This window comes from Ichthyophthirius multifiliis (assembly GCF_000220395.1).
Source record: "Ichthyophthirius multifiliis unplaced genomic scaffold scaff_1120509249612, whole genome shotgun sequence".
NCBI lineage: Eukaryota > Ciliophora > Oligohymenophorea > Hymenostomatida > Ichthyophthirius > Ichthyophthirius multifiliis.
In genome coordinates this window covers 9,778-29,572 of record NW_004087545.1, presented here as the reverse complement: position 1 = coordinate 29,572, position 19,795 = coordinate 9,778, and the positions used below count along the sequence as shown (strand labels likewise).

The following is a 19,795-nucleotide window of genomic DNA, read 5'->3' as shown; positions in this document are numbered from 1 at the left end:
TTTTTATTTTTATTTAATTAAAATTTAAAATTTATATTAAAATTTAAAATTTAAATTAAAAAAGTAATATTTCATTTTATTTTAAAATATATAAATAATTTTTACTTTTATTTTTATATATATTTTACTTAATTTTTAAAATCAATTTTAATATTTTAAAAATGAATTAATAATAATTAACTAATCTATTTTTACACTATATATAGTTTAATTTTTATTTTTATATATTAAAAAATCAAATATTTTTATATAATATTTTAAATTAGTATAACATTTTAAATATAATTTAATGTTTTCTTAAATAATTAAAATTTATTTTTGCAATTTTTTTTTAATATTCTAAATTTTTAATAATAATTTTTTTATATTTATTTATAATTTCTTTATTGTTTATTTTTTTTTATATTAATTATTTAATTAATTTTTTTTATATTTTCGTAAAATTATTTATTATTAGTTTTATTTTTTATTATTTTTTCAATAACACATAATAATTTTTTTTTATAATTTTTTTTATATAATATTTAGTTATTTTTTAATTCTATCTAAATCTTCAAAATAATTTTTATAAATATCTATTATATATTATTTCATGAATCACTTAATTATTAGTTCTTATTTTTGTAATTAGCAGTATAAATAACTTTTAAATATAAACTAACTGTTAAGATTATTTTTTTATTTAAAAAAAAATGTATATAATTATTAAATAGCCTTAATTTTACTTAATTAATAATTTATAATCAAAGAACAAATAAAAAAAATCAAAAAAAATATATTTACTAATTACGTATTCTTTATTTAAATAAATTAGGTTTATTTTTTTTTATTACATTTTTATTAAAATTTTAAATATAATTACATAAAAAATAAAAAAAAAACTATGCTAAAAAGTAATATATTAAATTAGAGTAAATTATAGTATAATTATTTAATTTTTTTTATTTTTATACGAATTTACAAAAAAGTAATAACATATAACATGTATTATGTAGTAAATATATATAATATTTTATGTATATAAAAATAGTTAATAAATTTTTTATTTTCTAACAGTTTTCTTATTTTTAATTAAAAAAAAAAATTGAATAATATATTTTTTGTTTTTTCCTTACTTATTTATTTTTTTATTTAAATTTTATTTTTTAGTTTTTTTAAAAATAATAAATAGAGATTGTAAGTATAAATTTAATAAATAATAAAATAGAACAATTAAATAATAAAAATAGAGGATAATTAAACTGAAGAATTTTTTTAATTTAAGTAAAAAAAAATATCTACATAAACTATTTTATTTAATATTTATATAATTTTTATATTTTTAAAAACAATTTTATAAAATATTATAATAAAAATTTTAATGAATGAAAATTAATAAATGAAAATAAAAATATAAAAATAATAAATAATATATTTTATTTTATATAATAATAATTATTTTTATATAATTATAATTATTATTCTTTGTTTATAATTTAAAGCATTTTTTATAAAATTTTTAAAGAAAATATGATATTAATATTTATTTGTTTTTATTTAAAAAAATAAAATAAAATGAAATCATGTATTAATAATATAATATAAATTATGTTTTTATTAATAAAAAAAATAAAAATAAAAATTTAAATTATATTTTTTCTAGCATAAATAAATAATTTAAATGAAATATCGAAAAGTCAAAAAAATATATTAAAAAAAAAGCAAAAAATAAAAAAAGAAAAAAAAAAAAATTAAATTAATTTTTTTTTAAAAAAAGAAAAAAATTAAATAATAAAAGTAAAAAAAAATAAAAATTTTAAAAAAAGCTAATGGATAATTATTAAAATTAAATATTAAAAAATACAAACAATTTATGGTATAAAAATGCATTTACATATGAAAATAGTAATTAGTAAATAGATCCATCTTTAAGAAACAGCATATAAAAATAAGAAAATGACGAAAATATATAATGTAATAGATGTTAAGCTGTTCCGAATGAATATATATCTCTAAATTGCAGTCACAATTATTGTTTAGAGTGTATGGCAATAAGTGTTTTAAAAGGAGAAGGTTCTGTGAAGAAAAATTCAGTTCAAAACTAAAATGATGTAATAGAAATGAAATGTTTTTCATGCACTTAAGAAAGTGAGTTAGATTCATAAAGCGTTTAAGCGATAGATATGGTTATATAAAAAATAATATAGAAGTTTGACAGTAAAAAACTATAATAATAATAGTAATAATAATAAATAGTAACTGATAATATACAAGAAAACTAATCGCAATAATAAAAACTGTAATACTCTCCTTTATTCAAAAATTAAGAAAACAGTAAATAAAAAAACACAAATAAAGAAAACTAACAAAATACAGAAAAAAAGCAAACTCAAATCAATCAATAATTTGTTGCATTAAAAAGTTTTACACCATAAATAATAAACAACAACACAAACAATAACAATAATAATAATAATAATAACAATAATAATAGCTATAATAATATTAATAAAAATAATAATAATAATAATAATAATAATAATAATAATAATAATAATAATAATAATAATAATAACATTAATAATAATAATAATATTCCTAAATTTGTTTAAAATAATTTAAATATTTAAAAAATGAATGATTAAGAATTATCGAAAAACCATATGTACTAGAATAATCTTCGTTTTTGTATAGTACATATTTAAGAAGAAAGTTCCTTATATTGCTTTACTTGTGAAAATAATCTGATATGTTTAAAATGCTTGTAAAATGGTGATCACAAAGACCATGATGTATAAAGTATTTATAAAAGTTTGGATTTATTAAATTATAAGTTTAGTTAAATTTCTTTAATGGTAAATAATAATATATAATAACTTAAATAATAATTGAGTATCTGTGAAGAAAAGTAAATTAAATTTTAATAATAAAACACTTTTTCAAATGAAATGAAAGTCATTTTAGAAGAAAAAAATATAAATAATAAATAAATTGAATTGTTGTAAATTTTAAATAATAATATTTAAAATTATGAAAGGAATAAAAATTAATTTGATGTATTTTAATTATTTCATTTTTATTCAAAATGTTTGAATTTGTTTAAACTATTAAATGTTAAATAAGATGAAAATATCCCTTTAAAAAAATCTAATATTATTGGAAATTTTATCAATACCTCTAAATCAAATGAGAAATATAAAAATTCTTATTTTACTAAATAATATATTTTGAATAATACATTTTAAGCTAAAAATAATAAAGAGTAATTTGAAGAGACTTAAACTTTATAAAGTATTGAAAAAGATAATTTATATTTAAATAAAACTCAAACCTAATAAAAATGGATATAAACCGAAGCTAACTAATTATAGTAATAATAAATTTACTTGAATAGGCTTAGTGATCATTCAGACTATATATATTGTGAATAAAGCAAACTTATAAATGGGAATAAATAAAAAAATGAACTAAATAAATATTTAGATAATATGTTTAATTAACCTTCTTAAATAAATTAGAGAGTTAATAATAATAATAATTAGAATACGTAATAGCCTTTTTAGTTTTCTTATAATAAGTTCAATTTATCAAAAACGGACAGATTTAATTATAGTAAATATGATTAAAATGAAAAAAGGTTAAATACATAATATTCATAATAAAAATTTAATAATAATATTGAAATTAATAGAACTAAATAATCTGAATATATAAGTAGAGTAGAATCTTTATATATTGGTCCTTCTAAAAAAAATAATAGTGTAAATAAGTAATTGTGGTAAACTACTCATTCTTTTTAAAATAATAAAGCATTACTATAAACTTTAAAAGAATAATAAAAATAATTTAATAATAAAAAGAAAATAATATATAATTGATAATAAATATTTTTTTTTTTTTTTTTTTTTTTATAATTATATTATTATATATAAATCTAAATTTTATTAATCTAATTTTGTTTTTGAAACAAAATTTTTATAAATAATTTAATATATATATATGTTGATAAAATTATAAAATTATTAAAAATTTATAAGATTAATTTGTTTTTTAATAATGTATATAAATTAATATAAAAATACATAAACATATTTTTTTATATTTTATTAAAAAAAATCATTTCCTTTTATTATTATTACTATAAATATTTAATTATATTCTAATCCTTATTAAAATGGTAGATATAAAATTATTTATTACTAATTAAACATCTTATTTATACTTTTTTTAAAAATTTAATTTTAATCATTAAAGAATAATACTTCTGGCATATTATTTGTATTAATTAAAACCAGTTTTTTTTGTTTTTTTGTTTTTTCTCAAATTTATTGGTTTAATTATTTTTTTATTCTTAAATTAATAAAGTCAATACTCTACAAATATAGACTTCACTTTCAATAATTTTATTTGAATTTCTCCTATATCTTATTTTTAAAAAATACACAATATATATAAATATATAACTAAATATATATATATATATATATAAATGATATAAATGAAATAAATATTATATATGAATATTTCCGTTTGCCAAATAAAAATATTTCCAAATAGACATTAAATATTTATTTTAAATCAATTTTTTATAATTAATATTTAAAATATTTGCTAATACATATTGAATTATATATGAAAAAAAATTAATAACCTCTAATTTTAATTTTTTTCGTACTTTTATACTAAAGTTTAAAGTCATAAATAATATTTAATAAAACCTATTTTATTAACTTTATAGTAACTCTATTATTAATTTATTAGAAATTGTATATATGTAATATAAATACCAAGTTATTTTTTAAATATTTTGAGAATTTGTAAATATAGTTTGATGATTTATTCTATTTTTTAAAAATAAGTATTTATTTATATATATAAATACATATATAAAAGATATATAGAAGTTAAAATAAGTAATATTATACAATTTATACTTTACTTTTTTAGTTTTTTATTAAGATATAATACCATTTTTTACATTAAAACTATTTATTTAAACATTAAATTTCTATTCAATATTAAAATTTATTTTTTATATATAATCATTATAAAAATAAATCGAAAACTCTATATTAAAGACAGTAATTTGAAACTGTCTGAATATATATATTAATTTATTTTAAATTTTATAATATAAAATTTTATACAATATAATATAAAAAACCATTATTATAAATATTGAAAAAAAATATTTGTTATGATAATTTGTTTTTAAATAAAGATTTTTATAAGATAAAACATTTGATATATTAATAAATCTAAACAACATTATATTATATTTAAGACAAAATTATAGGCGATATGAAAAATATTAATATAAATTAAATTATAATTATCGAAAAATGATTAAATTTTATAAATAATGACATTTAAATTTAAAAAATATAATATTATTTTATTCATAAATATAATATATAAGAAATAATTAATAATAAGTTAATATGAATAATAAGACACCATTAAAAAATAAATCTTAAAATAAAAAAACTATTATTTAATAAATATTTTATTAATAGTAAAAAAAAATATAAATAAGTAAAAATATAAATATATATAAATATATATATATATTTTTATATATATTTATATATATTTTTAAATTATTTAATATTTATTTTTATTTATATATTTTTTAATATCACTATATATATTTTTATATATTTTTTATAAATTAGTATATATCTATTTTATATATATATATTTAAAAAAAATCAAATATATATAATTATATTTTTTTTAAAAATACATTCTTTATTTATGTATATTGAATATTTATTTTCTTTTTATAAATTATTTTTAAAATTTATTATTTTACAAGGATTTAAAATCGAGAAATTTTTAAAATTTCCAAACTATATTTACTTTTTTATATATTTTTTCTCAATTATGATTATGTTTAATATTTTAATTCCTTAATTATTTTCTGATATAATATTTTTTTTTTATTTATAATTTTTTATCCTCTTTTATTATATGATTTTATTTTTTATTACTTATTAAATATTAGTTTTTTATTAAATATAAAATTTATTTTAGAATTTTTAGAAAAAAAAAATTAATATAAAATAATATATTTAAATTTATTTTATTAATTTTAATTAATTTTTATATTTGAAAAATATTATATATATTTATAAATTACTTGATTTATATATTAATAGTAATAATTTTTAATTAATTAAAGAAATCTATTATTAAAATTGAATTATAATTCTTTGTATTTAATTTTTTAAAAAATATTTTTTATTTATATTAGTATTAAAGATAACCATTTTTAAATATATTTATTATTATTAATTCAAAATTTCATTCTGTTTAATTCATTTTATTGATTATTTATAATAATTATATTGATTCTAAAAGAATTTTAATTGTGAGTGTTAATTTTGCTGATTGTGATTAAAATTTTGGTAAACTATTTTAATCTTATTATTTTTTAATTTATTGTAAGTCTTAATACATTTTTATATGCAATAATTATAATATTAAATATAATGTAGATATTAAGCAAATATTTATTTATAAGTATAATAAAAAATATAATTATTTTAAATTTTTTTAAAAAATAAAATAAATAAATATTAATAAAAATAAAAAAATAAATAATTATTAAAAATTTTATTGTAATATATATAAAATATTGTTTATTTTTATGTTTAAGATAAATATTTTATAGTTTAATTTCATTAATAATATAAAGATAATACTAATATATTAATCAATTTAATATAATATAAATGATGTATGAACTTTAATAAAAATGTATATTATATAAAGCTGTTTATTATTTAATAATTAAAAATAAATTATAAAAATAACAGATTAAATGTTTTATATTTATTAATTTTAAGTAAATTAAATTATTTATATTGATTAATTAGATATCTAAATTTTATATTTAGTTAATTTAATCAAGTCTATTATTTTTTTTAATTAATTTTTTCTTAAAAATAATACATATAAAATAGTTAAACATTTTCTGTTTTAAAATTTTAAACTTAAATTTATTTAATTTTTAAAAAAAAATTAAAATTAAAAGAATATATATATATAATTAAAATCATAATATTTATTTTATATTAATTTTATTTTTATTAATTAAAAAATTGCTTTTATTTTATATATAATAGTAATAATATATAAATTTTTTATATTAAATGTCCTAAAATGTTATGAATATAAATCCATAGCAAGAACATGTTATACAAATAACGAACTCAACTTAGAAAATATAAGATTAATTAGAATATTTAAAATTAGAGCCTTTAAAATAATACGAAAAAAGTATAAATGATTAAAAAAATTCATAAATATAAACAAATTAGCCTATTGATTTTTAGTTATCATAAAAAAAAAAATCTTCAATAATAACATTATGTATAATTGTTTATTAATTATAAATTTAATATAATGACTAATATTTTTATAAAAAAAAGAAAAAAATAATCAAGAATATACTATTTAGAATAATAATCTGAAATAAATAGAAGAATAAAAGTATTTTTTTAAAAATAACATTAAAAAAAATAAAAATAAAAAGGTAAATTTAAGAATTTGGTTCATATCATCCAAAAATAGTTTAGGAAATAAAAAGAAAAGAAAAACATAAAGACACAATATTATCTTATGATTCATAATAAAACAATATATTTAATTAAGAAGAAAAATAGGAAGAAGTTATGTTATTTAGAGACTTAGAAGCAGATTTATAAAAAGTTTAAAAATTCCCTTTAATAAAAAATATTTTAAATTCAACTTTTTATGCAATTTTTATCAATATAGTAACGATTTTTGCATTATTTGGAGATGATATTAGAGTTATTGCGACAAACAAAAAAGCAGATAATATTTTTGATGGAATAACAATTACGGTATAAATAATTTATGTAATTGAAATAATATTAACAACACTAACGAAAAGAAATTATGCATTATCTTTTTTTTTTGGTTAGATATTATTTCAACGGTTTCTCTAGTTTTAGATCTACAAATAGTAAATCAAGCACTTTTTTTTGGTGCAAGTTCTAATGCAACATAATTAGCAAAAGCAGGAAAAGCTTCTAGAGTAGCCACAAGGTTATAAATAAAATATATTATTAAATATTATGTTTATATATATAAATAAACACGTATATATATATATATATATATATATATATATATATATAAATATATATATATATATTTTTTTATTTTTTTTACATCTATATATCCTAGAGCTGGAAGAATTGTAAGATTATTAAGAATAATTAGAATAGTTAAATTATATAAATCTGCTTCTATATAATCTTAATAAAATTCAGATAAAAAGTAAAAGTTTTTATAAGAAAGAAGAAAAAAAAAAAAAATCGTATTAAAACAAAGAAGAAGAAGTTAAATTGCCCCTTAATCTGAAATTTAAGTTGAAGAAAATAATATTCATAATCCTATTAGTTAAGCAACATTTAGTAATTTAGCAAATTTAGAAGATAAAGATAAATATTAAAATGTAAATATATATAAAATATATTTAATTTATTTATATTTTTCTTATAAAAAAGGATTTTGTTTCTTTAAAAGAGTCTTAAGTTTCAAGAATACTTTCAAATTTAATAACTAAAAGAGTAATTATAATAGTTTTAATTCTTCTATTTATTATGCCTTTATTTTCAGCTGATTATTATTTTGATCTTCCTATAAGTATGGATTTGGTAACATAATAATTAAAAATGATAATTGAGACTTAATCAACAAAAGACTAAATAATAAACTAGTATTAAGACATAATTATTTAATATAAAAATTTATCTTCACCTTTAGCATATTTTTAAGTTCCTTTGACTTATTTAAGTTTATATTAATCTGATTTCGAAATACTAAGAAACGATGAAAAAGAAGGAATCGGTTATAAATTAGAAATTAGTAAATTTGCGTAAAATCATCCCGATTAATTGGATGAAATAAACTATTTAAACAGAATTTAAGATGAAGATTAATTACTAATTTAAGGTTTTTTGAATGTAAGTTCCTAATAAGTCTTAAATTCTGGTCTTTCAATTGGTAGAACAATTTTCGTTTGCCTAGTTTTGACTATAGGAGCTGTTTTGTTTTCAAAAGACACGAATGATTTAGCCTTAGGGCCTATAGAACGTATGAGAGATAAAGTAATAAAAATCTCGAAAAACCCTTTGGCATCAAAGGAACTAGAATTGATACAAGAAGAGGAGGGAAAACATTAATATGAGACTATAATTATCGAAAATGCAATTATAAAAATCGGAATGTTGCTTGCCTTAGGTTTCGGAGATGCAGGTTCAGGAATTATAGCGTATAATATGAGTAAATCAGGAGATGTAGATCCTATGATTGCTGGTAAAAAGAAATGCGCTATTTATGGTTTTTGCGATATTCGAAATTTTACAGACGCAACTGAAGTTTTATAGGAAGATGTAATGATTTTTGTCAATAATATAGCTGAAATTGTCCATTCAATGGTAGATAGGTATTTGGGTGCGGCAAATAAGAATATAGGGGATGCTTTTTTATTAGTATGGAAGATTTAAGAAGATAAATATACGATTAATGAGAATGATAATACTATTATTTATAATAATATTCAGTATATTAATATTTTTGCGGATTTCTCAGTTATTTCTTTTCTAAAAATATAGGTGAAAATTAATAGAGAGTAGAAAATCTTGGCTTATAGAAGAGATTAAAGACTTAATAAGAGAATTGAAAATTATAAAGTTAAAATGGGATTCGGTTTACATATTGGATGGGCTATAGAAGGGGCTATAGGATCATAATTTAAAATAGATGCGAGTTATTTAAGTCCAAATGTAAATATGGCTTCTAGATTAGAAACAGCTACTAAATAATATGGGGTACCGTTACTAATTTCATCGGATCTATATGATGTTTTTTCAGATACAATGTAGATTTTGGCAAGAAATATTGATAAAGTTACAGTTAAAGGATCTACAAGACCTATAGGATTATATACTATAGATTTATTTTGTGATGATATTTAAGAAAGTAAATATCCGGATTAGAACATGGCTAAATATGATAAAGTTTGAATTATATATATAATTTTTATATTTTTTATTGTTTTAAAAATATATTAGAATATTTAATCTTAATTAAAAAAATAAGACGTTATAGATATTATGGAAAGTGTGCTTTCTGGAGAATCTTAATGGGATGCGAATGTTTATTTTGAAAGTAATAAAGATTTAAGACTATCTTTTTAATAAAGAAACTCATATTTTATAGAAGTTTTTAATGAAGCTTTTTAAAATTATATAAAAGGAGAGTGGGGTTTGTGTTAAAATATATTAATAAAAGCAAAAGAAATAAATCCTAATGATGGACCTACAATGACTTTACTTAATTTTATAGGTGAATATGGATTTTAAGCACCTGAAGGGTGGTAAGGATATAGAGAATTAAATGAAAAATGAATGATTAATATTTTATTATATATATATTTTTTTTATATGTTTTTTTTTATTAAATAAATACTGATTTACATTATATATTGTACTTTTTTAAAAAATTTTATTTGATTAAAAAAAAAAAAATAATATTACTATTTGTTATAAAAATATTATTAAATGATTAGAAAAAAAAATAAAAATTATAATAATAATTAAAATTAAATTATAATAAATTGATTTTTTTTTTTTTTAAAAAAAAATATTTTTATATTTATATTTTTTTTTCTTACTTCATAATAGTTACAATTTTTTTATTTTATTTAATTTTATTTACTTGATTTCTTTTTATATAATAAAAAATTTTATATTTTTATATATTTCTATAAATTTTCTATAGAATATTTTTTAAAATATTATTTTAATTATAATTATTATTATTATTTTAATTATAATTATTATTATTATTATTATTATTATAATTATTATTATTATTTATATTTTTACTTTTTTTTTTTATTATTTAATTTAATATTATTATATTTTTAACATTTTTTTACTTTTTTTATTATTTGATTTTTTTTTTTTATAACTTTATTCATATTTTTTTTTTTTCTATAATTATTCTTTTTTATGTTTAATTTATATTTTTTATTTTAATTTATATAAGATATAAATATATATAATTTTATTAAATTATTTTAGTATATAATTTAAGAATAGTTTTTTTTTTATATGATTAATTTTATTTATTAATTTTTTTTATAAAAAAATAAATATAAAATATTTTTTTTTTTTATTAATTATAATTTTTTTAAATTTTTTTAAATTTTATAAATATATTTAAGAATTTTTTAACTATTTTATAAAAATAATTTTAATAAAAAAAATATAAAAAAATTTGATAAATATCATAAAAAATATCTATATATAAAAAATCAAAAACGTCTAAAAAGAAAATTCAAACTAAAACAATTTATAATTTAGAAAATCCTAATTCATTTAAAGCATTATACAAAGTATTATTCATTTAAGGATTTCCACAAATAAAAACTTTATCAACTTCGTTTTTCTTTACATTTTTCTCCACAAATTTTTTATTAAAATACTCTTTAGTTTATTTAAATCCTTCTGGAACCTACCCTGCACTAACCCTAATTTAAATATCGAAAAGTCTATTTTAAAGTTTTTAGGAAATTTCATAAGTTTAAAGAATCCATTCATGTCCCACGAAATCTTCAAAAGTTTAAAAAGCACAATAAAACTAAAAAGTACATCCTTTGAAAAATTAAGAATATCCACAACTGAAAGGGTCGAATAATTTAGAATCTTAAGGGAGTGCATATTATAGATTTTTTTTAAACAAAATATCTATTAGGTCTAAAAAAGGAAAAAGCCCTGTACCTCCACAAAAGAATACGTATTTTTTATTTTCTTCATTTTCTTAAAAATTTAAACCTGTTCCTAAAGGTCCTTCTATACTCCATTAATGTTAAGTATATTATTCATGTAATAATTTAGATAAAGCGCCCTTAAAATCATATTTTTTACTATAAAAGGTATTATATCAGTAAACTCGCTGACATTATTGGATTCTATTTATACATTAGAGCCTTAGTTATTCAATTTGAATTATGAATATTGTAACATTTATGTTCTAAGGATTTAATTTTCTTTAGTCATGGATAATAGAGTAGTATATAATCTAACTTTTTAATTAATTTCAATAGAAAAATGTCTTCCTAACCAACTAACACCTTTTAAATAATTTCTTATTTTAGCTTCTTTATTATTAAAATAAAAAATGGATTTCGTAGAACTAATTTTTTCTACTTTATTTACCTATTTAATAAATAATATAAAAATAGAAAATATATGTATTTATATTTACTGTGTATAATTATTAATTATTAGGGGAAAAGAAAAATTGTTAATCCTGCTCGTGTTAAATAGTCCCTAAATAATAGCTTTGTAAGCACTAAAAAGCTCTTTTTGAATGCATATGAGGCGCATTATTAGTACCTTCAATTCCATATGCTCCATAAAGAAATCTTCCAACTTCTCTTCCTATGACTTTATCAATAATATACTAACCACCAGGGTGTAAGAAACTAGTTAGGTCATATACATTTTTATTAAATACTACCCATTTAACTTTCGGGAAAGCTTAGAAAATATTTTCGAGAGAGGAATTTTGATTTAACATTTCAACTATTTTGGCATTTTTAGGTTCTTTCTCTTATTATGATACACTAGCGTATTTTTTATGGGGAATTCTTTTATAAAATTAATTATAGGCTTCTAATACAGAAAGAAAAATAATCGATATTGTAACAATTATTATCCCATTATTTTTTTTTCCGTCGATTTCTGTTCCAATACATAAATTAGTTTTTGCTAATATATATAAAATTACTCCATTTATTTAATGAAATATCTTCACTATAGGGATTTTTGTCCCTTTTAAAATCCCTTCAATCATAAATTTTAAACATACACCCATTAAATGTTAAAATATTAATAATATAAGGATTACTACTCCTATAATGTAGTGACTTTTAGCATTTTCCTATAGTATTTTTCCACCATCACTTAATTTGTCTTTATTCTAATCTAAAATTAAGGCTTCGAAGATTATTGTGAGCACATCTAATACGAAAAAGCATAAAGTATGGACTAAAATGTAGTGCTTCCATGTTTTAAAATATCTTGCGAAAATAATGCCTATGTCAACTAAAATACCCCAACCGTAAAAAAGTATAATTTTATGTAATTCTAATATTATCATGTCATCATTGTTTACAACATTTAAATTTCCGGCATCATTTGCTAAAATAATATCGTTTTAAAATGAAATCCTGTCAGAAGAACTGTGTTTTGATAAGCTTTTACTTTATCCCCAGGCAAAACACAATTTATATTTGCCATTTTCTTTCAGTACTTCGTCTAAAGGGTCTTTTGTGTCCAATAATCTTGAAAACTTAGCTTAGAAATCACCATTTGCATCTAATATGGAAGAAGGGTCTAAAATTACATCTTATATATCAGCTTCTGGTGCTTAATACCCTGTACTATATGCATCTAAAACTGATAACTATTATAATTATAATAGTATTCATTTCAGTTTTATATTTATTTATAAATATATACATATATATAAAAAAAAAAATACTTAATTATTTTAAGTTGTTATTATTATCATATCGGTATTCAACATTGTAGGACGGAAACCAAAACCAACCCAGCCGTTACCATTTCCTTTAGAAGTTAAAAGAAAAGTTATTTTGTTGTTTTTTATTTCAAAAGATAAAGTTATATTTTCACCTTCTAATGTTAATATTGAGGAAAAATCTTACAGTACTAAATTTCTGTTTACAGACTTTTATACAAAAATTTAAAAAAATGATATAAAAACTATAATAATAAAATTAATATTCATTTATATTTAAATATAATAAAAATTTTAATTATCTATAAAAATATTATTTATTTATAATAAAAAAATTATTTGAAATAAATAATTCGATAAAAATATAATAGATAAATATATATTTATAAATTTTAAATATAAAATGCTATTTAAAATAATTAAATTAAATATATTTATAAGTTAAAAAATAAAAAATATAAAAACTAAAATAAAATTAAATATGTAATTATAAATATAATTATATAATAAAAATTAATTACGTAATTAAATAAAAGAAAAAATTAGTAAAAAAAATATATCTATATAATATCAAATATGAATTATATTATATTAGTAAAAAAAAAATTTAATAAAATTATATTAAAAATATTTTTTTATAAAAGTTTAAAATATAAAAAAAATTCGAGATTTGTTAAAATTAACATAATAATATATATTATTAATATATTTATATATTTATATATTTAAATATTTAAATATTTTATATTTTTTATATATATATTTATATACTATATAAATACTTTTATTTTTATTTTGATATTATATTTTTTACTTTTTAAATATTAACTTTATATAATATTTTATAACAATATTTTATTAAAATATATATAAAATTTTTTTAAAAAAATCTATATGAATGTTTTTTTATTTTAAATATTAATATACGAAGATATATTTAATTATTTAATTATTACTTATTAGCTACTGTTTTTTTAATTTTTAATTTTTTGCAGGTATGTTAAATATCAAATTTTTTTATATCATTATATTTATATATTTTTAATAAAATATTATTTAAATTTATTTATTTTGAATTGATTATATTATAAAATTAATATTTTAAAAATTGATAAAAATCATATTTATATTTTAGTATTAATTTATATAACTCAGTTTATTATAATTATATTTATATAAATAAAATAAGTTATTTTTTAGTATATATATCAATGTATTAATAATTTTAATTTTTAAGAATATAAAAATTAATATTATAAGTTATTATAATATTTTTATAATATAAAACTTTTATAATTGATAAAAAATTAACTGTATATAAAAAAAAAAAAAAAAAAATAATCATTATATATTTTCATTTTAAATTTTTAGTATGGAAAATAAAATAAAAAAAAAATAAAAAAATAATAAGTTAAAATTTACAAAATGAAATCAAAAGCAAAAAAATATTATTTATTAGTTTATTTATTTATTAATATGTTTATTTATTTATTTATTTATTTATTTATTTATTTATTTATTTATTTATTTATTTATTTAATATTAATTATATTGAATATTTTAAATTTATTTTTTTANATTTTTTTTTTAAGATAATTATAAATATTTTTGAAGCTAAATAAAATAATATAAATTTATATTTATTATTATAAAATATTAATAAAATATATATAAAACAAAGAATTTAAAATAAATAAAAACTATAAATTTTAAATATATAAATCAAATATGGTTCAAATTCCTAAAACAAGAAAACATATTGCAAAAATTGCAATGCACACTAACTTCATAAAGTTTCTTAATACAAAAAATCAAAAGAATCTACACATTCTTAAGGTTAATATAAAATAAATAAAAAATATAAAAAAAATTAGGAAGAAGACGTTATGACATGAAATAAGCAGGTTATGGTGGTTAATCAAAACCTATTTTCAGAAAGAAAGCAAAGACAACCAAAAAGTTGCCCTTAAGTAAAACAAAAAAATATAAAATAAAAAGTTTTTTTTATTATATTAATCTAATATAAAAAAAAATTAGATTTGATTGCACTAAATGCAAAACTAAAAGAGTTACTCCCATAAAAAGATGCAAAACTGTTGTCTTTTTAGATGCTGCTCAAATTAAAAAACAAAAGGTAGGAAAGAAGGATCCTAATTGGTGATTGCATATTTTTTTTATTTAATTTTTTTTGCTATTAATTAAATAAAATATGATATGTTATATATATAAGTATTTTTATTTTTGTAAAAAAAAAAAAAAAAAAAAAAAAAAAGTAAATAAGACAATATTTAAACAATTTAAATTATTATTTATTTATTTTTAATTTTTCATTAATTTTTTTTTTTAAAAACAAAAAATTTTATACTAAAAATTAAAAAACTTTTTTAAAAAAAAAAATGGATTTTTTCTTTATTTTTTTTTTTTTCTTTCTTAATATTATTAATAAAATAAAAGATATTAATATTAATATTATTTATTTTTAAATAAAATATAATGTTTTTTAAAAAATATTTATAAATAATATATTATTTAAATTATCAATATTTTTTTTTAATATAAAATAAAAAATATATTAATTATTATATAATTATATTTTTTAATATTATTTTTATAATTTATCAAAATATCTTTTACTATTATTTTATAAATAATATTAATTTTATATATTATTACCTTTTCTAATCTAATATATAATTTTATTAAAAAATATTTCTTATATAACTTATAAAAAACGAAAAATAATAGCATCTTTTTTATAATTAAAATAAATATTATTAATAATTAAAATCTATATAAAAATATTAAAATGAATACTTAAAATTAATTGGGTAGAATTCAATTTTTTCCAATGATTGATTTAGGCTTTTGGAGTACTTTAGCAAAAGTAAAATTATATACTTAATATTATTAAAAATAATCAAAAATATATAAAACATATTAAAGAAAAAAATAGAAGAATGGAAATTAAGTGAAAATATTTAACCAATCTAAGCTAAGTATAAAATAAATAATTTCAAAGACAAATAATGTTTCCTAAATTTAGACATTTATAGTTATTAATAATAAGAATTATAATTATAAGGTCCTGTGGAAATAAATATAAATATTTTTATCAAAAACTATAATACTTAAGAAGCATTTAATAATATTAATTATGATGAATTTTTAAGTAAAGAAAATAAAATCAAGAAAATCAATATAAATATAAAAAAATAGAAAGCATACTAAGTTAGTAATTGGAGAATATTAATAATTATTTAGATAAGAAATAAGAAAAATTAAATATATTATAAATGACTCTCTGTACTTTTGCAGATTTAAAAAAACATATATATTCTTATAAGCTATTATCTCCTGCGTTTAAGATAAACGACTTATAAATAATTGAAAAAAAATTTTTAAAGTGTTATTTTTCTGAATAATAAGTAAATAAAAAAAAAAAAAAAAAAAAAAAAAAAAACAGTTAATACAATTTAATGAATAATTAAAAAAATTTCTTAATTATGGAAAAATCTCGTCCTTTTTTTATTTTAAAATAAATGAAAATTTAACATTCGAATTTAATGATAATATGTTAGAATACCTTAAAGAACTATATACAAGTAAAAATCCAGAAAATTTATATTCAATATTTTATGATGGATATAATTAAGAAAATGCAGTAAACTCTTACTTTAATAATTTATTGGCTCTAATACTAAAATTCAAAAAGAAAAATGAAAATTCTAAACTTCCATTAATAAATACAGTAGTCCTTAAAGATTTCTTAGTTTATAATTTTTTAAAAAACTTTGATTTTAAAAATTCCCTTTACCTAAAATTAGACTTAAACTAATGTTCAATTGAGGAAAAATCCTATATAGGAACAGATCCTAATTAACTTCCTAAATAAATTGACTTGAAAAGTTCTCTCGATGAAGCTACTTTAGCAAGTCAAGCAGTTGATTTAAATATTAAATTAATGAAATGGCGTTTATTACCTAAATTGGATTTAGAAAAAATATAAAATTTAAAAGTAATTTTTTTTTATTATTTTAAAATAAATAAAAAAGGTTTTAATGTTTGGAGCAGGAACTTTAGGATGCTAACTAAGTAGAAATTTAATTGGATGGGGAGTTAAAAATATAACTTTTTTAGATTATGGAAAGGTTTCTTATTCAAATCCTGTAAGATAATCACTTTATGATTTCGAAGATTCAATAAATGGTGGAAAACCAAAAGTAACATAAATATATATTTATATATAAATATGTTTATATTTAAAAATATATATATATATATATATATATATATATTTATATATATACATATTTATATAAATAATATTTTCTAAAATTTAAGGCATAAACTGCAGCTGAGAAATTAAAAAAAATATTCCCTGGTATACAATCATAAGGATATTAAATAGAAATTCCAATGCCAGGTCATTATATATCAACAGAAGAATAAGTAATAATATCATATATTTTTTAAAATTATAATATTTATAAAAGGCTTAAAAAACACTTTAAAATGTAGATTATTTAGAATAATTAGTTCAAAAACATGATGTTATATATCTTATGACAGACTCAAGAGAATCAAGGTGGCTTCCTACAGTATTATCTAATAAATATAATAAAGTAAAAAAATAAAATTGGATTGAAGAAATATATTTTTAAACAAATAAAATAAAAAAATAAGATGTGCATTACAATAGCATTAGGTTTTGATTCTTTTGTAATTATTAGACACGGATTATCTACTAACGTACATTAAGATAATATTAATGGGTAAAGACTTGCTTGTTATTTTTGCAATGATATTATTTCGCCTGGAAACACTTAAAAAGATAGAACTCTTGATTAATAATGTACTGTTACTAGGCCTGGACTTTCTTTTGTAAGCTCTGCTTATGCTAGTGAACTTCTTATTTCTATGATACATCATCCTTTATAAGGAGGAGCTCCTGCTACTGAAGATTCTAAATAATTATAATAAACTGATTTAGGTTTTTTTTTTTTTTTAATTAAATAAAATAATAATAAAAAAAAAGGAATTATTCCTCAACATATAAGAGGTAATATGAGTGATTTTGAAACCAACATTTTATTTGGAATAGCTTTTGAGAAGTAATAATATATTTTTTTTAAACTTTTTTTAACTTTTTTTTTTATTTAAGTTGTGTTGCTTGTAGTAAATATGTTTTGGATAATTATGTTAGTGACAGAGATAGTTTTTTATTGAAAGTTATTAATGATCCTGATTATTTATAAGTATATTGAAATATTTATTTATTAAATTTTATTCTTTTTCTTACATAATATAGGTAGTATCTAAAATAGCTGAACAAATGAAAGAATTGAATGAAAACGATTGTATAGAATTTGATTGAATTGATAAAAATAATAATAATTTCTATTTTAGATATTATTTATATTTTAAATAAATGTATTTTTATTTTATTTTAAATGCAATATTATTTATAATTAATAAGAAAGAAAGAAAAAATTAATTTTTTTTAAAAATAAAATTAAATTAATTTATACAAAAAAACTTAAAAGTCGTTTTAATAATTTTTTTTGTTTTTGTTTAATTTATTAAATCATTTTAATATTCTAAATTAGATAGTTAAATATTTATTTATATTTATAAAAAAATTTTACAATATGAAAATAATACTCTAATTAAACAATTTTTTATCTTATATTATTTATATTTTTTATTCAAGTTTATTATTCTCAAATTTTATATTTATAATAAATAAAATTTGGAATAATATAACACAATAATAAATAAAATTTTGAATAATACAACACAATAATAAATAAAATTATATTTTATATGGAAATAATATTAAGTTTGAATATTATTTGTTATTTAAATTTATTATTTTTTTAAAAAAAAATTGTAAATAGATTTACTTTATATTAGATTATTTTAATAAAAATATATTTTTTTTATTCTTTTTATTTTATTTTTATATAAATGAATAATAATTTTTATTTTTTTCTGACTGGAAAATTTCATGAACATGCCTTAAATTTAAAAATCGATATAAAATTTGCACCATATAATTTTAACCCGCTCTTAATAATATGAAAAAAAAAAAAAATAAAAAAAAAAAATACTATTTTAATAAAATTATAAAGTTAAATACGCAAAACTTTCTTATATATATATAAAAGCTATTAATAATTTTTATTCTAATATTTATTTAATAAATAAATAAAAAAAAAACATACTTATT

General features: G+C 15.3%; 5 protein-coding genes across 5 annotated transcripts in view, besides 54 other annotated features; 3 read left to right on the top strand and 2 right to left on the bottom strand. All coding sequences in view use genetic code 6, as the record gives it.

Moving 5' to 3' along the window:
* Positions 1-11: 11 nt before the first annotated feature.
* Positions 12-61: a microsatellite.
* Positions 18-55: a microsatellite.
* Positions 62-128: 67 nt separating the features above from the next.
* Positions 129-168: a microsatellite.
* Positions 169-353: 185 nt separating this feature from the next.
* Positions 354-435: a microsatellite.
* Positions 436-443: 8 nt separating this feature from the next.
* Positions 444-477: a microsatellite.
* A 13-nt stretch (positions 478-490) lies between these two features.
* Positions 491-522: a microsatellite.
* A 112-nt stretch (positions 523-634) lies between these two features.
* Positions 635-668: a microsatellite.
* A 524-nt stretch (positions 669-1,192) lies between these two features.
* Positions 1,193-1,241: a microsatellite.
* Positions 1,242-1,357: 116 nt separating this feature from the next.
* Positions 1,358-1,407: a microsatellite.
* Positions 1,406-1,459: a microsatellite.
* Positions 1,419-1,459: a microsatellite.
* Positions 1,460-1,691: 232 nt separating this feature from the next.
* Positions 1,692-1,730: a microsatellite.
* Positions 1,731-2,299: 569 nt separating this feature from the next.
* Positions 2,300-2,342: a microsatellite.
* Positions 2,315-2,367: a microsatellite.
* Positions 2,368-2,435: 68 nt separating this feature from the next.
* Positions 2,436-2,574: a microsatellite.
* Positions 2,575-3,804: 1,230 nt separating this feature from the next.
* Positions 3,805-3,853: a microsatellite.
* Positions 3,806-3,864: a microsatellite.
* Positions 3,865-4,424: 560 nt separating this feature from the next.
* Positions 4,425-4,467: a microsatellite.
* Positions 4,425-4,490: a microsatellite.
* Positions 4,425-4,502: a microsatellite.
* Positions 4,503-5,383: 881 nt separating this feature from the next.
* Positions 5,384-5,433: a microsatellite.
* Positions 5,434-5,520: 87 nt separating this feature from the next.
* Positions 5,521-5,572: a microsatellite.
* Positions 5,528-5,678: a microsatellite.
* Positions 5,542-5,676: a microsatellite.
* Positions 5,543-5,678: a microsatellite.
* Positions 5,544-5,648: a microsatellite.
* Positions 5,544-5,674: a microsatellite.
* Positions 5,679-6,540: 862 nt separating the features above from the next.
* Positions 6,541-6,596: a microsatellite.
* Positions 6,597-7,042: 446 nt separating this feature from the next.
* Positions 7,043-7,079: a microsatellite.
* A 72-nt stretch (positions 7,080-7,151) lies between these two features.
* IMG5_016410 (hypothetical protein) lies at positions 7,152-7,609 on the top strand (the record flags this gene model as incomplete). Its single annotated transcript, XM_004039581.1, has 2 exons — positions 7,152-7,356; positions 7,416-7,609. The coding sequence occupies 2 exons, from the start codon at positions 7,152-7,154 to the stop codon at positions 7,607-7,609; spliced, it is 399 nt and encodes a 132-aa protein (XP_004039629.1).
* Positions 7,610-7,658: 49 nt separating this feature from the next.
* On the top strand, positions 7,659-10,424 carry IMG5_016400 (hypothetical protein; the record flags this gene model as incomplete). Its single annotated transcript, XM_004039580.1, has 3 exons — positions 7,659-8,055; positions 8,197-10,034; positions 10,089-10,424. 3 exons carry the CDS (start codon positions 7,659-7,661, stop codon positions 10,422-10,424), a joined length of 2,571 nt encoding a protein of 856 aa, XP_004039628.1.
* Positions 8,110-8,164: a microsatellite.
* A 7-nt stretch (positions 10,425-10,431) lies between the features above and the next one.
* Positions 10,432-10,474: a microsatellite.
* Positions 10,475-10,811: 337 nt separating this feature from the next.
* Positions 10,812-10,893: a microsatellite.
* Positions 10,812-10,894: a microsatellite.
* Positions 10,822-10,969: a microsatellite.
* Positions 10,970-10,973: 4 nt separating this feature from the next.
* Positions 10,974-11,030: a microsatellite.
* Positions 10,999-11,062: a microsatellite.
* Positions 11,025-11,064: a microsatellite.
* A 140-nt stretch (positions 11,065-11,204) lies between these two features.
* Positions 11,205-11,230: a microsatellite.
* Positions 11,231-11,358: 128 nt separating this feature from the next.
* Positions 11,359-13,599, bottom strand: IMG5_016390 (hypothetical protein; the record flags this gene model as incomplete). Its single annotated transcript, XM_004039579.1, has 3 exons — positions 11,359-11,928; positions 12,934-13,491; positions 13,570-13,599. The coding sequence occupies 3 exons, from the start codon at positions 13,597-13,599 to the stop codon at positions 11,359-11,361; spliced, it is 1,158 nt and encodes a 385-aa protein (XP_004039627.1).
* Positions 13,600-13,851: 252 nt separating this feature from the next.
* Positions 13,852-13,893: a microsatellite.
* Positions 13,894-13,937: 44 nt separating this feature from the next.
* Positions 13,938-14,000: a microsatellite.
* Positions 14,001-14,259: 259 nt separating this feature from the next.
* Positions 14,260-14,336: a microsatellite.
* Positions 14,277-14,375: a microsatellite.
* A 44-nt stretch (positions 14,376-14,419) lies between these two features.
* Positions 14,420-14,477: a microsatellite.
* A 465-nt stretch (positions 14,478-14,942) lies between these two features.
* Positions 14,943-14,976: a microsatellite.
* Positions 14,977-15,014: 38 nt separating this feature from the next.
* Positions 15,015-15,105: a microsatellite.
* Positions 15,020-15,119: a microsatellite.
* Positions 15,120-15,124: 5 nt separating this feature from the next.
* Positions 15,125-15,157: a microsatellite.
* A 69-nt stretch (positions 15,158-15,226) lies between these two features.
* Positions 15,227-15,288: a microsatellite.
* A 523-nt stretch (positions 15,289-15,811) lies between these two features.
* Positions 15,812-15,838: a microsatellite.
* Positions 15,839-16,997: 1,159 nt separating this feature from the next.
* Positions 16,998-17,026: a microsatellite.
* Positions 17,027-17,137: 111 nt separating this feature from the next.
* Positions 17,138-18,944, top strand: IMG5_016380 (hypothetical protein; the record flags this gene model as incomplete). Its single annotated transcript, XM_004039578.1, has 9 exons — positions 17,138-17,168; positions 17,391-17,581; positions 17,619-17,786; positions 17,908-18,015; positions 18,060-18,188; positions 18,250-18,556; positions 18,602-18,677; positions 18,728-18,821; positions 18,875-18,944. 9 exons carry the CDS (start codon positions 17,138-17,140, stop codon positions 18,938-18,940), a joined length of 1,170 nt encoding a protein of 389 aa, XP_004039626.1. The 3' UTR covers positions 18,941-18,944.
* Positions 17,796-17,884: a microsatellite.
* Positions 17,796-17,894: a microsatellite.
* Positions 18,945-19,301: 357 nt separating the features above from the next.
* Positions 19,302-19,380: a microsatellite.
* Positions 19,381-19,571: 191 nt separating this feature from the next.
* Positions 19,572-19,795, bottom strand: part of IMG5_016370 (hypothetical protein) — a gene marked incomplete at both ends in the record, with an annotated part of 556 nt that continues 332 nt past the window's right edge. The window contains 3 exons of the mRNA XM_004039577.1: positions 19,572-19,634; positions 19,677-19,711; positions 19,791-19,795. The exon at positions 19,791-19,795 is cut by the window's right edge and continues 332 nt beyond it. Of these exons, the coding sequence (XP_004039625.1) occupies positions 19,572-19,634; positions 19,677-19,711; positions 19,791-19,795 (103 nt within the window). The remainder of the gene's footprint in view (positions 19,635-19,676; positions 19,712-19,790) is intronic.
* Positions 19,649-19,675: a microsatellite.